The sequence below is a fragment of the Anthonomus grandis genome, chromosome 22, assembly GCF_022605725.1.
Source record: "Anthonomus grandis grandis chromosome 22, icAntGran1.3, whole genome shotgun sequence".
NCBI lineage: Eukaryota > Metazoa > Arthropoda > Insecta > Coleoptera > Curculionidae > Anthonomus > Anthonomus grandis.
Genome location: NC_065567.1, coordinates 21,264,757 through 21,282,881, shown reverse-complemented (window position 1 = coordinate 21,282,881; position 18,125 = coordinate 21,264,757). Strand labels below are relative to the sequence as shown.

Here is an 18,125-nt window from a genome sequence, read left to right as displayed (position 1 = left end):
AAGTCACAAACTGCATTTTTTTAATGCTATAAAAAAGACACAATAAATTATTTTATAAAGAAATAAATTTAGTTTATTTATAATTTATAAAAAATTGTCAAAAATTTAAATATTTATGAAGCATTAATAAATAATTTTTCCTAAACCCGTATTTGTTCACTTCTTACACATTATAAAAATCACTTTCCTCTTATTCCAATATTTTTTCTAATGAGTTATTAAGCTAAAGTTAGCAATTTTTCAAATTATTCGTACCAAACTGGATTTTATGAACAATTAAAAAAAACACTTAAAGTTTAACTAATAAAACTCCAATGCGAAAACTCTCCAGCATAATTAACATAAATAGTCTAGTAGTTTCTAGTTCGCACTTTTATTCTATTTTCTAATAGTTACAACTAGGAACGGGTTAGTCGGTATCAGGAGAGCAGCATGCATGCCGGATAAGTGCACTTATTGCATTTGAAAAGTGCATTTAAGTTATCTTATTTGGCTTTACTTCAAAAGCTTTTAGATTATCATGGCATTGATTATATTATTCTTATGAATATTTAGTAAATTATGTAAGCTTAAATTTATTGATAAAATAACCTTTTTAGATGAATTTAAAATATATAAATTACGAATCGATTTTTCAGCTTTGAGCGACATCTGATGACGAACATTGCGTTCACGAGGCCATTGAATATTTAAACGCAGTTAGCAGTAAGAAGATTTAAGGTAATAGCGGAGTTTTGCAACGTTCGACGATGTAGGGCACTAAGGGGCCTAAATGTAGGAAATAGCATAAGTTGAATAACATTTTAGCATCATATGCAATTAAATTATGCATTTCGTTTTGATTTTTACCGCATACAAGAACAACAGGGCAATATACTCGGAAAACTGACTGTGCAATACCGATAAATATCGAATATTCAGAAAATGTATTAATCTGTCATTTTCAAAATTGAGTGGTTTCTTTTCAAATATTTACAAAACTAGATGGCAAAAGTAAAAACTCTCGCCTAAAACAAAAAAAGTTTACAGTAGTAAACTTAATTGTCTCAAGACAATAAACAACAATTATCCATTAATGGACAGTCAGATTCTCCATCACTGATCCGAGCGTGTTTTAAATTCAACGTATGTTTCCCTCACCGCATTTGTAGCCCTTTTTACTTTATCGTTTTACACTTACAGTGCAGGAGTTTGGCTTAAGAATTTTGGGGTTTGTGGGATCTAAAAATAGAGGGCCAAATTTTTCTCTATTATGTTTAAGCCGTCGATATAATTTACATCGTTCTTCGTGATTTACTAAATAAGAATTTAAATTTCTAAATCCGGCCCTAAGCAAATCTTGGGGAGATTCAATATTTATAGAGTAAGGGACATATCCATTACCTCAGATATCTAACAGTGCAGTTTATTTTGCTTTATTATAGTCTATTTTACACGAGTTAATTAAGGCAGTTTATAGTGTATACCTTAGTTAATATTAAACAAGGAAATTGACTATCTGGACATCCATTAGGGCATTAAATTAATCTTGATTTAGAAGAGATCTTCATGGGAATAATTATTATTTTAATTATTATAAAATTGAACAATAATTATTTTAATGATTAATATTGGTTTTGATCCTTTTATCCTATTTTATCTTTATTAAATTAGGATGAAAGGAAAGAGTGACTATCATAGATGTATTTATAGTAGAGCACTTTTTCTTTATATACTATTGATACACTACTCCATTAAAAGGCCTTAGCAATATTTCTAGCAGATATGTTCAAAAGTAACCATTGCTCGTTAAATCCAGACAAAATACGTTAAATCTTACACCTTTTAGGGCAAATTTATTAAATCGGTCTTGTTTTCCTTGTGAATCAGTACATGTCATTCCCTTATTTTCAGCTGAACATTGTTAATTTTTAGTTTCACCTAAAAAAATTAAAATTTTTTTAAATATTTCAAAACCGTTTTCTATATGTTGCATTAAAAGTTGTTATTGAAATCCAGTTTTTATTCAAGGCAATCGAATATAATAGTTTGAGGTAGACAATTATCAAAACACATGATGACCAGGTTCTACAGTACAATTTAGAAACTAAGGAAGATTCTACTACTAACTAATTCATACTAGCTTGCTATGAAAATTTTAAATATCAGTCAAGTTATGAATTCACTATACACATTTCGTTCACATGAACGATTCAATCTACGTCATAACCTTTTTGAGTTTAAAAAAGACACTTGATATCGTAGCATTATTAAATTTAAGGTAAAAATATACTCGTTTATTTTAAAGACTCAAGCTCAAAAACATCTTTGAATCCATATCATATAGCTCAATTATGAAGCACAGGCCTATATAAAAAACTTTTTTGTTTTATTTTTGGATAAAACTCAAGTTATGAATGAATGATCGTATATCAAAAACAGAAATTGTGCCGCTGAGATGACATAAAAGATAAGAATGGATAATTTGCTAATAAAAAAAATTAATAAATTATTGATTGGCTTAAACTTGGTAAAGCCTGATGCACTCAAAATGGACTGAAGCTTCATAATCCTATCGTATAAACAAAAGTATAAACTGCCCTAAATACACCTGATAAAGGAGGATCTAAAAGGTACAAATAGGAAGATGAAAAGCGAGCTTTGAAAGCTCGGTGCTTTTAGCCACAAAGACAGAAAGAACCTCGCTTAAATCATAAGTAACTTAGAATCATGATATTAATATAGACATATAAGTAGGTACTCGTTTTTTTCCTTTTGAAAACCTTTTTACTTGATAATGTAGGAGTTTGTTAACATGTTGGCTCCTTTGAAGCGACAAAGAGCCAAGATGACATAGAAATTCCGCTTGCCAAGGGACAAATTAAATAATATCTGGACGAAATTACACCGGAAGTATAATTCGGATATATGAAGTTATCCGCCGTTAAGAACTTGAGAAAAATATAAAATCCTTTTCTTATAATATATCATTTTTAAGAGAAAATAGAAACGCTTAAACGAATCCATTTAAATTATGCAGAAAGTTATTAATCAAATGTCGATATTTAAGACCCAATTTGTTGGTTATCTGTATTATGAGTAAAGCCAATTGACTTAGATTTAATAATTTTTACGGCATCTTTAATATTTTCTTTTTCGTATGAATTTTGAGCTGATGATTACAACATACAGAGTGTTTGAAAAGAATGAACAGAAATAACTATAACTATACTACTATTTATTGTTTCTTTATAGGCTAGATTAGTCTTTGGCTAGCCTATGTAAATTATTGGACAGTACAAATAAAGGCATTATTTATTTATATTTATATAAAATAAGTGTGTGTTATTTTCAGTAACCTAATTTTCTATAAAGCCTAATGTATGCCTAATTAAATTATTAAATCCAGTGGCAACTCACGAAGTTAAATTTTAATTTTTTAAAGGGGTTCGGAAACTTGTAATTTACCGGATTTTATTTTTTTGTGTTAATGCAGTCATATTAATTCTTATAAAAAAGCTATTAAATTATTTTTAAGTTCCATTAAGGTAAAACAAATAAACAAATATTGAAATCCAAAAAATAGATAAAAAATTTACAAAAAAGTCAATGACGAATTTTTTTTTTTAATTGCATAGCAAGAGTTTTTTACTATATTTTTTTTATTTTTTAATGAAATTAAAATAATTGCATAGAACGTGCTTGACAGGCAGGCGTGTCTTAAAGTCAATTGTATGCAGTTTTTATGGATGTGCATCGTCAAAAAGTATACAAACAAAGAAGAGAATACAATAATGACAGCCTAATGCGTCATGTCTTAGGCAATTATCAAATTTCAGGATATCTCGATAAATATTGACTTTACTAGAAAATTGCATAGGAACATTCTTATGCACAGGATCTAAACTGCAAGTTTGCTTACTATAATTTTTTAAATATAAATTGAAATATTTGCAAAAAAGTTCTTGACAGCTTAATGCGTCATATCTTAAAGTCAATTATCAAATTTCAGGAGAAATATTTAGTTTACGAAAAAATTGTATAAGAAAATTCTTACAGATCAATACTATAACTTTTCCTACTATATTTTTTTATATTTATTGTTTACTATATTTTATTTTTTGAACAATTATTTAAAATAAAAAGTGTTTAACAGGCTATTTAGCAATTTCATTTAAATATTTTTAACCTCTTTTTCAGCGTTATCAATAATTTGAAATTAATTGAGGATATTTATTGTTACTTAGGTAAATAAATCCGTATTTATTTGATTAGCTCCTAAGCAAATTTCTTACATTTAAATTTTCAAGTAGAAATCAAAATTTATAATATCACCAGTGGTTTTCATTAATGATATTATCACCCAGAATAGGATTTTAAATTTAACATCTTTATAAAGTTATTATATAAATATAGACTTAATATAAAAACATAGGAACTGACGAATAAAATCTCCATTTACCTTAGACCTAGAAAGAAAATTAAATAGATGCCAATATTTAATATTAAGGTTTCCAAACAAAATATAATTTGTTTTAATATAAATAGCAGAAATCGCAAATATGTATGTATTTATTTATGGAAATTAAAAAATTTAAATCAATATTTGTATCAGCTTAATAAAAGTTAAACATAATTTTAACGTTTTATTTATATTAACACATAAAATTAAATGCAAATAAATAAGTTTTATTTTTAGATATAACAACGACAAATAATTCATTGTAAGACTCTGAACTTGTTAAAAGAAATTAATTTTAGTTTTGTGAGACGCCACTGGATTTAATAATTTAATTAGGTAATATTAAAAATAACACTAGTAAATTTAAAGAAAATTAGTTAATTATTAAAAACCTTTTTTTTTTCTTAAGGTTACACCCTGTAACTTAGAGACTATTTCGGACCAATGTTTACTTCATATTTTTTCATAGGGTACATTTTTTCAAGCACTAATAAAAACCTTATTAATTTATTATTAAGTTTAAAAGAAGCAAAAGTTACAGACGTTTCTTTGCATTTATCCATTACCGATATATTATTGGAATAGAAAAGTGGCAGAATTCTTTGATCTATCAGAAGCAGGACTTCGTAATAACTTCATATCTTCAACCTTAAATCCAAGTTTTTTCAAAAAAAAAATATATTATAGTAAATTAGTGAAAAAACACTTCTATAAATAACAAATACTTTTTCAAAAAATTAAAATAAAAAATTAAATTAAAATTCGTTACAGTTTAGTGCTAAAAGCAGGATGTTTATTGTTCCAATTATACCTGCAGCTATTTAAACAGACTAACAAGGCAGCAATAACCGATTAATTTTCTCATCAAAAAAATTACTAAAAATTCACTTCATCCTTAAATATTAATTTTCGAAAAAATCCCATTCGCTACGGAACAAAGTAAACTGAAATCGTAATTCAAAAATTGGTAAACACAAATACAACCAAAAATTGTTTACCATTTTGACAGCCCTATTAAAAATCAATGAATAAATGTTTAAATACATAAGAAAATAAATGAATTGAATAAATTGGTTACGCGTTGTTTTCTAGGGCGTTATTTTAATATTTATTGCTTTATCTTTCTAGGAAATTATTGCACAACTATCCTAAATTATTTTTTTATTTTTTTATGGCCTTTTTTTATGGGAATGTTTCGTTTAATTACGTTGGCCCAAATTTGTAAACGATATTGACTATTGTATGCGTTTTTAATTTGATCAGTAGTCGCTAACATTTAACGAACTAAATAAGGATGTTTGACATATTAAAAATTTAGAAATTAGTTGAAATTTCTCTCATGGATTTAATTTCTTTTTATATGAATAATTTAATATTTTTTTCAGGCAATTGGGGCAATTTTATCTTAATTCAAGGTAAAGAATAAAGTCAGTTTTTATTTTTTAATTTAGACATATAAAGGATTTTTTACTTTTTTTCTTGGCAAAAATTTACCCTAAAATGACGTTTAAAAATATTATTCTTACTGGTCAGTTAGAGCTCAATATATTAATTTAATGAAAAACATATATTTTTATGTGTACATTTTACTATGAAAACTTAAAACATCATAAAATTTTATTTATATACAATTCGTCCGTTCATTCTAAAAAATATAGCGAAGCATTTTATAATATACTCCTATATACTCCTATATCCTAAAATAAAATTCCCTTTTTTCATAATTATTTTTCACGTGCCTTTAATCCTTGATTGAGAACCTGAAATTTAATTTTCATTTTTAATAACAATGTAAAAATTAAAACTGCATCTTACCGAATTAATTGAACCAAGCTTTTTTTAATTAAACGTTCTTTACGCTTGTTTGCTAATTTTTAAAGTATTTTTTTTGAGCATATCTGAGTTGCTATTTAGTTTTCTAGGTAGTTACGATGAAACGCCTCTGTATCATTTTAATGACCGTTAGCGTTGATTATTACGTGCAAGACCACCCATGTTGGTGTCTACAACATACTTATTGTTACTGCGAAAAAATGCTTATTTTATTAACTGGCCGGAGGATAGCGGAGTTGTTAATGCCGATTTAGAAAATACGAAAAATGTTTAATTATTAAGGGTTTCTTCAACTTTAGAGGATTTCAGTTCTGATCATTTGACAAGTACCATTTTCTTAGCATCCTTAATGATTTTTAGCACTAAGATGACTGAAAGTAGAAAAAACACTTTGGCTGTAGTATAGGTTGTCTTTTCAAAAAAAATTTGACATATTGGTAATTTTTATATAGTTTTCTGACACAATTCACTATAGTAGTTCAATTGAAATCTTAGTTTAGGTTCAGGATAAAAATAAGCAATTTTTTATGTAATTATATCTTTTATGGGCGGTGTATGTAGTATTTACCAATAAAATATAAAATTATCTTAATATGATGGTAGGATGGATAAAAGTCAATAAATAATCAAATCACCTAGAAATAATAAATAATTAAGAAAATAAATAAATATTAAATAAAACGCAAACGTCAGTCTAAAGTTAAAAGAAGTTGCCAATATTTCTCTTTACTATAATATAATAATATTATAGGCCTTATATTTTTTTGGAAGAAAATTAAGTAAAATCTTTAATACAAAAAAAGTTAAGATTAGAACTAGTATATTAGTAATAGTGAATATTTAAATAAAAAAAGCTTATACTAAATTGTCAAATATATACATGTATACTGAGTTTCTAGAATGCACTAAAATAAATATTAGGTAGATGGCTTTACAAAAAACATTACTGATATGATATTTAAATATTACACTAAGAATATATCGCCATATGAAACCACTGAACTTAAGCCATGGCTCTATCTAGTTAAGCAGCTATCAAGCAAACAGAGCATTATGAAGAGACTGCCACATAGTGATAAACTGCAAAATAGAATATTGGATATAATTATAACATAGTTATAAAAATTAAATTTCAGAGTTCAGCTAATAATAAAATATTTTAGTATTCCCAAGAATCTAAGGAGTGCTAGTTTGAATTACACTAAAACTGGTGTAAGACTTTATTATTTTATAATTCATTATTTACACATATATAATAGTAATAAATATAAATGGAAAATTTTATACAATTTAATTGAAAACATCGAATTACCATTGTTTCTTTACTTTATGTAATTTATGTTATAAGTATAATAATAAAATTGAAGATATTAGAAAGGAGTAAAGTCTAGGATTTTAGTTTTGGAATATTCACTTTCATTGATTTGGCATCCGATATATAAAATAAATAATAAATTTTACTAAATCTAGTTGGTATACAGTCTTTATTTTATTAATGTCTCAATGTCAATGTCATGTTTGAACCATGAAGAAAGATTCAAGAAACCTTAAATATTAAAAGAAACTTAAAACTTAACTTAAAAATATTAAAAAAGAACAGCAAATATTTTTACTTTGGCAATTAAAATCGACGAAACTGCAATCATCAGCATGTATAAGCCCTATTTTAACAACCAATGTTGAAGATATAAGGATGATAACATAAACGGCATAATTCTCAACGACTGGATTAGCTTGAATAAACTGCGCCGGGTCGCAAATTCCAAAAACAGAGCAACTTTCATGTCAGTCATGTCAGTAAGATGGCAATCAAAAATCACTTCTTCTTCTTTAGGTACCATCTCTGGTTCCTCACAACAAATACAACGAGTGGAAGCTACTTAGGAAGTAGACGCATTATGGATTATAATATCAAGATCTCCTTCTTCTCTTGATGCGGTCCCTGGTTTTCTTATACGAAATTTTATTTCTTGAGCACTGTTTCAAGGTACCAATATTGTCGAACACGTTCAATTCAAGTTCCGTCGATATATAAGTGATCTTCATTTAGATCTCTTTTGCTGATGACCATTTGTTTCGTTTTCTTTTCACCATATGTTCCATTAACCTTTGCAGTGCTTCCAAGCTATCTGCTATCACCATGGTATCGTTGGCGTATCCAATAATATTCAATCTGATTCTGTTCAAAAGGATATCTTTTTCTACTCCATTAAAAGGTTCTTTGAAATATTTTTCGCAATATGAATTGACACATCCTTGTCTGACCCACGTTGTATCTTCGCCTATTCCGTTTGATCTCTATCAAGTCTTAAGCATGCTGTCTCATTTCAGTAGAAATTTGAAATGAATCTAATATCTTTATCGTCCAAATCGGCCTCTTCCAGAATAGTGATTATTGGATGATGTTAAATGCGATCAAGGGGTTTTTTATAGACGATTAGACATGCGTATACCGGGTGGTGCGTCGCCGAGCGGAACATAGGAAAACCCATGTAAATTTTAAGGGGGTCAATTATTGGCTTCCCTGTACACTTTATAGAAAAATGTAAAATAACTTTTGGAAGAGACCAATCTGGCAAACCCTTGTGCAAAGTTTCAAAAAATTTTAATAAGCGAATCTTGAATTATTCAATTAAATTTAATGTAATTGCAAAATTAGCAAATTTTCGGTTCCAGTTTAAAACCAGACACCAGTCACCAGCAAACAATTTGTTTACCGAATACAAGAAATTTTTTGGGAAGGAATTTCAAAGTGTGCCTCTTTATTTCCGAGTGCAATTATTTATTTACAAACACAATCATAATAGTAATTAAAAATACGAGTCATAAGAACAAAATGATTTAAATTAAATATATGACTAAACTATGAATAAAACGAAACAAAAAAGGACCATAAAAGCAAGGTACAATATCAATAAGATGTAGAATCTTATTTCTTTGGTATTATTTTTATCCAATAAATTTATATTGCAAGCTTCCTGTAGCATATTACATTGGTTCAACATATGTCTAAATAGCGAGCAATCAGTTACATTAATATAAAATCCGTTTTAGATTTTATTCGCAAATTAATCTTAAAAATTGTTTATTAAAGTACATTTTTGAATTTTAAGTTGTTAATAATAAAATACACAAAAAGATCCGTATGAAGTGATATCCGCTTTTGTAAAGAGATCATTCCAAAATCCTCGAGCATGCTTCTCTATGATATCATATAAGAAAAGAGAAATTTAAGAAATCTTATTTGCACCTTTTCTATCAGATTTATATTAACACACAACAGAAGCATACTCAAGATGCGGTTTCCTTAGTGCATTATATAGTTTAATGATACAGTTAATACTTTTGAAACAGCTAGTGTTTCTCATAAGAAAACTTAATACTTTATAAGCTTTATTTACAATATATTGATAGTGTGTACTGAATCTAAAACCACTCTCAAACCAAACACCAAGATCCTTACACTCAGAGCTGCGCAAAAGTAGTTGATTTTTGATATTATTAGCCTATTTTTCTACTAAATAAAATAATTGCACATTTAGCTTAGGCACATATCTAGATGTATTTTACTATCATTCAACCAACCACATGCTGCACTCAAGTCAGACTACAATTCACTACTGTCATTCAAACACGTAACAGATTTAAGCATCTTAAAATCATTGGCGAACATAAGGCAAGATGAATGTTTAATACAATTAGGTTTTTTTGATGAATATTAAAAAACAAGAAGTAAACCCAAGTTACTGCCTTATGGAACACCTGAAGTGCATTAATCTCTGCTGATACCTATTTGTGACGTAAAACTTCACAATCTGCAGTTCCTGCTCAGACAACCCAAGCACTTCCAGTCATTGCAGTAATAAGTTGTGAGTAACCTTATCAAATGCCTTAGCACAGTCAGTAATAGCTGTATCAAGCTGCTGTTTATTATTTATCTAGTTTAGAAAATAAGAAAAGATTACGACAGGCAAAGAGCCATACAGAATTTAAAATACTTATTGGTTTATAGTTTTTAATTTGTGACTTTTCGTCTGTTTTGAGGATAACCCATAATTCTTAAGACCATCCGAAAAAACTTTAGTTTGAATTAATAGATTAAATAAAAAAGTTAGAGGTTGTACCAGCAAGTCCGCATAGCCTTTATAAGTATACGATCCTATGTTATCACCTCCAGTGGATTTCTTTGCTTTTAATTTAGCAATGTTTGTAAAAAGATGAACAAAGTCATCAGTCATGAGAACTAAATTACTGTGCAAAGCTAGTTGATGGATACCTTTAGGATCAGCTTTTATAGCATAGTTTGGGAAATATCACTCTGTTTACTTTTAGAAATATATAAAAGGCTAGAAACCACTTGGATCCCCATTTGCATTTTGCTCCACAGACATTTGAAAACTTAGATATTCAAACCTAGTTTGCTTTTTAATATCCTGCCGAAGAGTTATATAAGCCAGATTTAAATGAACATTTACCTTATTAGTTTGTAATTGCTTATGCAGCATTTTCGTATATCTGTTTTTCGTATTTGTTGTAAATTCTTCTATAGATGATTTTAAGGAACAATTTTAGCATACGACTCATTAGACTGATGGTCCGAAATTCATCATACCAGGTTTTTTCGACTACTATTAATTCCTATTGCAGCTATTTTTAAAGATGTCGGTAATCCAGGCTATTCCTTTACCATTCAACAGCTTTATAAATCCAGCCTCTATGTTGTATGGTCCCACTACTTTTTTATTTTTTATTTGTCTTATTGTTATTTCTACCTCGTAGATAAGTATGGGTGAGCCTGTATTTTTTTCCATTTATGTATATGATCTTCATAAATTTTCGCTTTTTAAAGGTTCCAATTTTCTCTTTTGTTACTTTTATGTGTTCTTCTTTATTCCATAAGTTTTAAAATTTCATTGCTCATCTATGAGTTCATTTTGATATACTTTTCTGGTTTTAAAAATTCTTTCTCTGTTAAATATATTATTTTAATTTTTTTGATATTTGCGTTAACGCATTCGCTAATTTTTTCTTTTATCAGAGGTTGTTTTAAAGCTTTTATGTAAGAACTTGAAACTGGCAAAATAGGACCAATTCGCCAGTAAATTGGATGAAACTATATAATAATATATTCCGTCAACACCGAATAATTACGAAAAATTTGTAGAAGCTGTAGCAAGAAGAACAATATCCAGAGGTCGCAGAAAATAGCGTGTCCCCGGTTGGTTTGAAGAATGTGATGAATTATATGAGAAATTCCACACTACTAATTGAAATAAAACGTTAGAGAGACTCTTGCAGGCATTAAATGAAAACAGAAGAAAGAAGTGTCAGCAAACAACAAAGGGCCTAGACTTTACCCATTTCGGTCGTAAAGTATCGAGTTTACTGAAAAAACTCGGTACTGACCTTCAATCTGAAGAATAAAGCCAATCAGAAAGAGTATTTCTTAAGTCGGTTTATATTAAAGTGAGCGGGATACATATTAACATTATCTCAGGATCTTTAGGAATTATTCAATCATGTAAGTGAAACAAGAACAAACTGAAACTTCCACATATCAATTAAACAAGAAGAATAGTAAGCAAGTAATGCAATTTAAGTATCTGAGTTGTATCTTAAACCAAAATTGGTACCCAGAACAAGGGATTAGATGTAGAATAGAACAATCAAGAGCAACCTTCCTTAGACTCAAAAAATTTCTCACAAATAAGCATCTTAACTTCCAACTAAGATACTACTACAGAACTCTAAAATATTACGTATGGTCCGTTCTTTTCTACGGTCTAGAAATCTGGACATTAAAAACATAAATAAAAGTTCCATAAATAAATTAGAAGCATTCGAAAAATAGTGTCGAAGAGAAGTCTAAGAATATCATGGGTAGACCACATAGATAGAGAAGTTCTTCAAAGAGCATAATAAGAAGATCGCGAGAAAAGGGGGGAATAGGAAGAAGGAAGCTTTCATGCAATGAACGGAGATAGGTAGTTATTAGGAACTCCAAAATGCTGAAATTGATGGAAGTATATGAGGGACACCTACGCTAGAATTTGAATGGCACTCGAAGAAGAAGAAGAAGAAGGAAATTGAATATACTTTTTTTATTCATTATAAAGTTAATTTTCTTTAAACTTCTAAATTTGTACATTTTATGAAAAGGTGTTCAAAATCTCCTGTTTCCTCACAATCACAATTACTATTATTTTTAGTTCCTATTTTGTTCATATGAACATTGAATATGAAGCATGGAAAGACCTAAGACGAGTGATGATACTTATGAATTTCCTATTATATTCTTTAAATATTTTTTTTTATTTAATGTTGAAAAACTGTTTTTGTAGATCATTGTTTCAGTGCATAATACTTGCCAGTTAAATGGTAATTTTTCTTTGATAATTTTGAAGTCAAAAAACCCAATCATTTGCCGTTCATTCTTTCTCTGCTTTGTCTACACTTCCAATTCCCACTTCCAATTTCTAATATATTTATATGTGTTTATACCCATACAAAAGTTGCTGATTTATTTTAAGTTCATATGATAACTTCTCTTATTAGATAATATTTGATTTATAAATAGATTTTATTCAAAGCACTTTTACTGGTAGAAAAAATTACAAAATTAACACACAAACTCTCAGCCTCAAGGAATTAATTTTATATGAAAACATTATCCCCATTAAGCTTTAAAAACATGCATGAAAATCCTTCACATTACAATTAAAACTACTCAAAGTGCTTTCCCTATTTAGGCCCTGATGATGCTCCCGTTTTTGATGAAACACTTGTAATATCTTTGTGGCTTGTTGTTTGGTCTTTTCGAGAGAAACTTATGATGTATCTCTATTTTTAACTCAGCAGTAAATCTCTTTCTTTAATAAAGCTTAAGATTAAGATGGGGTTTTATGTTTAAAAATTCTAATTCAAATAATTAGGTTTCATTTAAAACAAAATTATTATTATTATTCTTTCTGAAACTCGTTGAAATAATACTTGTGAATTGATAATTATCTAAAAATTGTATAAATTAGATTATCCAAACGCATTAAGCATGTTGTTTTAGGTTATCGCAAAAAGGGTGTCATTATATTTATCTGACAGGCCTAGATAATGCCAAAATCGTAGGTACGCTTCTGTGTGCATAAAATTGATTTTATTTATATCTATTATAGTCTAATTTTAGGCAATTATTTCCTGATAGTTTCAAAGCCGTGTTATAATTTTTGCTCTTTTAAAAATACGTTAGCTAATTACACTACTTTATTTCTAAAAATTGTTTGATGTTTAAGCAAAATGTATGCCATAGCTTATTAAGTTATGCCTGAAAATGATTTTTTAAATATTATTAACATATTTTTTTATACCTCAACATAAAGAGTAAAGGGGAAAAAATATTCTTCAAAACGTAATTTATGCCTTAGGAAATAACGCAAGAGCTCCAGGATAAAAAAAAGGTGCAGAAAGCTAGTGCGCACAGCGTAGGCGAGTTCCTATATAAACCTCAACGGACATTTTTAAACACATAGTTCGCTAACATTTTTTTAAAGAACCTACAACTCCTCACTATAGTTACAACTTACTCGGTGAGTTTTAGTTTCAGTGATTTTTTACGAAGGAAAACGTAAGTTTGATCCACATTTTTTTGTTTAATTGATCTATGTCGCAAAAAACTATCTTGTTCTGTGGCAGGCTTAAAAACAAATTTAGAAAGCAACCTGCAGACTTAATTAAAGGAAAAACACAACTAGAGAAGTCCCTAAATCTTAATTTAATTGAAGACAAACTTAATACAGGTGAAGCGTCTCGTGGCCTTAAGATTGAATTAATTTTATTTTAGAGCACATTTTTCTTCATCTAAGGCCTCTATTCCGGATAGAATGCCCCCTATTAACTTTTTTAATAAAGAAAAATAGTTGACGCATACCATTGTTTTACTTCTTGTGAAAAATGTTTCATCAGAAAAGGGAATCGTCTTGGAATTATTACAGAATTTAGTTTGATGCGGTTTTTGGATTTTATGGTTTTCTTGTTTCGGGCGTTTTATATATTTTTATGTGTGGTTTTGGAATGTAGCAATTTTTTAAGTTTTGTACTACTTTTTAAATTTTTCATTTAGTACATTCAAATAAGTAATATAGTCATAATTAAAAAGTAAAATATATTTAAAAAAATGGAAATGTTTTATATTTTTCCTACTTATTTCTAAAGTTTTGGTTTAAATTTTATTTTACGAGCTATATTAAATTTAAAAAAATATTTAAAATTGGATTTTCATGGATCTACAATTGTTTTTTCAATAATTCTTAATCTAGTTGTGTTTTAATTGATAAAATAAGATTTGCGCTACAAAACTAACGCAATCAAAAAATTTGCATTTGCAGAATAATCGTTTTACTAGATTCAATAAATTTTACATAAAAATTAAATTATTTTCGAAAATGTAGAAATGTCTAAATATATTACAAAATAAAATATCCCGGATAATATAAGATTGATGGCTTGAGCATGATATATAAGAATAAGGCATTAAGGAGTTTATTTTGAAGTGGCATCCCTCAATTTTTATCTCTTATAGTTTCGTTTAAAATAAACTTTATATAAAAAATATTTAATAACAGATGTTATAATGGATTTGAATAAAATAGTAAAAAAATCAGATTTTTGGTAAAAATTGGAAAGGAAAATATGTAAAAATAAAAAAAAAACACAAAAATAAAAAAAATGTTTTTTTTTAATTTTTGTGAAAAAAGTGTTTAAAAGAATAATAAGAAGATAAGTCCAAGTATAACTTAAAAATATAATAATTTTTTTTAAATATTTCAAAAGTTTCAACTTTTTTTTTAAATCAATTAATAATAATAATAATATTAATAATTTTCCTTTATGAGCATAACAGCTACATAGCTAAAAGCCAAAAAATAAGAATAATAATTTTACTTATTTAAACAAACCTAAAACTAAAAAAATAATAAAATAAATAATTATAATATCGTGTCCAAAAATTTCGTTCCATTATTTTCTATAACAGACTTTGTTAACAGACTAGATTTTGTTTAGTTTATATTTTTTTATATTCTTACCCAACTTACAGGAGTTAAATTTTTTTTCAAAAATTCTCAAACTAAACATTTATTTTCCCAAAACATCTTCACTGTTAAAAAATCAACGTTAACTTAATATTAATTTTATCAGGTTGAAAAAATCCCAATAAAACCCAAAATTAAATTATTTTCGAAAAAGTATGAAATTGGAATATAAAAATATCCAATTATATGAACATAATGAATGGCATCGCTCACTTTTTGAGTTTAATTAATAAAAAAAATAGATAAAAAGGCAATAAAAACGTGCCAGATATAACTAATTTCCTTTTTATGGCCATTTAATTGCTTCAATTGTAGCATTGCTCTTATAAGAAGGTCCAACATAAATTGCATCAATCGATTATAGAAAAAATTTATATTAAAGTTATTATGGATCACACACATTTTCATATCATTGATCTTATATATGACAACATTTGTAAAATTCCAAATTAATTGGTTCGACAATTCTAACCACTGTTCAGCACATTGATACATTGTTCATTTATTTTAATATTTGAAAATCATTGAATGATATTGGATATTTTTTGCAAAATAAAATACTCTTAGTAAAAAAAAAACTTCATGGCTAAATTATGAATATAGGGAGAACAAAAGTACCTACCTGGACCAGGATACATTAATATTTTTGAGTTTTGACAGATTTTTTAAGCATAACCTTCCACTATTTGTTGCAGCCAAAAACCAACTCAACCAAAATGCAACAGTCTCTAGTATGCATATTCTTCGGAGTGAGCACCTTAGTGATCTTAAACTCGTTGGCATCAGCGTCAGTTATCAGCTGTCCACCAAACGCGATTCAGCAAGAGCTGAATCCAAACGTTAACAAACTTTGCTACTTTGTAGAGCAGATTATGCAAGACCCTTCGGCACAGATGCAGATCCCTCAGGGGTCACAAGGGGACGCATGTAAGTAATTTTTCACAACTCTTGGTGTTTTGGTCCTTTTTATATATTTAGTTTGATAAAGTTGCTTAAAAACTCTCCTTGCTGATCTATGTGCATATTGGTTGTGACAAATTTATTTCGATCAAGCCAAATTGTACAAAACATATCATGAAAGAATGAAACCTGTTGAAAAGGCATTACAAGAGAACCGCGAAAAAAACCGACCAGCCAGCATACAAAACAACCCCTTTTAAGGTGAATCAATGAAGCTGAAATGAAATATATAAATAATTCAAAAAGCTTGTAAAAAATACGATTTTTTTTTGAAAATGTAAGAGGGATTTTCGTTATAATTTTATCACTCCAGCGTTATATATTCTCATATGGAAATGTACAATTGTGCGTAAAATCCGGCTTATTATGAATGGGGTTCGCATAAAAGGATCGAGGGTATAAAGTTACTAAAAAAAATGCGACGGCTCCGATTTGCAATTCACCAGAACATAATAGTTCACAACTATATGTGTCGGACTTTATATCCATTCGGATGGGTTAGAATTCAATGACTTCATAGTGTTACGCGGATTATACCGGAAACCCCCAATGGAAAACTGATGGAAAGAACGAGAAATATTGGATCATAAAATACAAACCGGGAGACAATGGACAAACCGGTGAATACATATGAAAAACTGTTTACGCCTCGTTGAGCTTTTGCGACGATTTCACCAATAACGAGATATTAAACAGTACAAAATGTGGCTAGTTATTATGTTCAGCCAGTTTTTTCCATATCCGCCAAATGTTTTTTAAAAAATGTTTTCTTATTGCCATATTACCTATTTTCACTTTGTTATTTTGTATAGATGCGTATAATAGTTTTTTTTTATTTGTTATATTTTAATTGGAACAAATCACAAAAAACCACTACATTTAACTGAAATTTACCATATACAAAAAAATAATATTCAGAAAGCAAAAAAAATTGATGGTTCTCCCAACACGTATTTCTGCTTTTTCGGCTTCTTCAGGGCGAGCTTCGCGACAAACCTATCCTCTTATCATTTGACAAAAAAAAATAATTAATTCAACTCAATTATGCGATATTAAACGAAAAATATTATTAAATATTACAAAAACTGTGTAGTTGTGTTGGTAGAAATCACGATTCAAGTTGTCCTATTTATTTTCCTCCCTTTACTTACTTACATATACCGCTATCAAAATATAATGACTCTCCAATATGTTTTTTGATAAAACAAAAGCAATATATCGTATAAATTACCATCCTCGAATGATCATTCAAAGTTTAAATTGCCCCGGCTCAAAAATATTTCCGATCCAGTGCAGCATCTCAAGAGACAAAAAGTTCTGCCCGGAATAAATTATTATTAACATTGGTTTTAAAATCTGCATATTTTCTCATTCTGCAACATGCTCGTTGACTTTTAAATCGATATAACAAATAGAGAATATATTATTTGAATATGCTTCTGACATTCATTTATCGTTTCAGATGTAGAAAGACTAGTGGGAGAGAGAAATACAAACATGAACTCCAAAAGGCAGGACGTGGACCACGTGTTCCTACGATTTGGTAGAAGACTTGGACTATAAAACGTTTACCCCAACCCCAACGCTTCCACCTTCTGCAATACCGATGGTTTCCATGTGCCAAAAATTAAGTCTCTTTGAAAAATCCAGTACGTGTAGCTTCTCACATGTGTAAAATTCTATATGTACACAATTGTAACAAAAACCCGTAGGTAATATATGTATGTTTTCTTCGTGTAGTATTGTTAATTAAGGAGACTATTGTACCTCTATTTTTCCTTAATATGTAACATTTATTAAGACTAATA

At 28.3% G+C, this 18,125-nt stretch overlaps 1 protein-coding gene across 3 annotated transcripts; it reads left to right on the top strand.

The window, feature by feature from the left end:
* Positions 1–638: 638 nt before the first annotated feature.
* LOC126748854 (myosuppressin-like) lies at positions 639–18,050 on the top strand. Of its 3 annotated transcripts, none has more exons than XM_050458363.1 (3): positions 639–720; positions 16,053–16,284; positions 17,780–18,050. In XM_050458363.1, exons 2-3 carry the CDS (start codon positions 16,074–16,076, stop codon positions 17,878–17,880), a joined length of 312 nt encoding a protein of 103 aa, XP_050314320.1. In that variant the 5' UTR covers positions 639–720; positions 16,053–16,073; the 3' UTR covers positions 17,881–18,050. The 3 variants fall into 3 exon arrangements, with proteins under 3 accessions (XP_050314320.1, XP_050314319.1, XP_050314318.1); XM_050458362.1 differs by lacking the exon at positions 639–720 and adding an exon at positions 13,535–13,854; XM_050458361.1 differs by lacking the exon at positions 639–720 and adding an exon at positions 13,544–13,892.
* Positions 18,051–18,125: the final 75 nt, after the last annotated feature.

What these genes read in the sequence shown, in the direction of transcription:
- LOC126748854 (XM_050458363.1), top strand. Translation starts at nt 16,074, where the DNA reads ATGCAACAGTCTCTAGTATGCATATTCTTCGGAGTGAGCACCTTAGTG. An exon ending in GGGGTCACAAGGGGACGCAT is followed by an intron (nt 16,285 to 17,779) that starts GTAAGTAATTTT and finishes TTATCGTTTCAG; the next exon opens with ATGTAGAAAGACTAGTGGGA.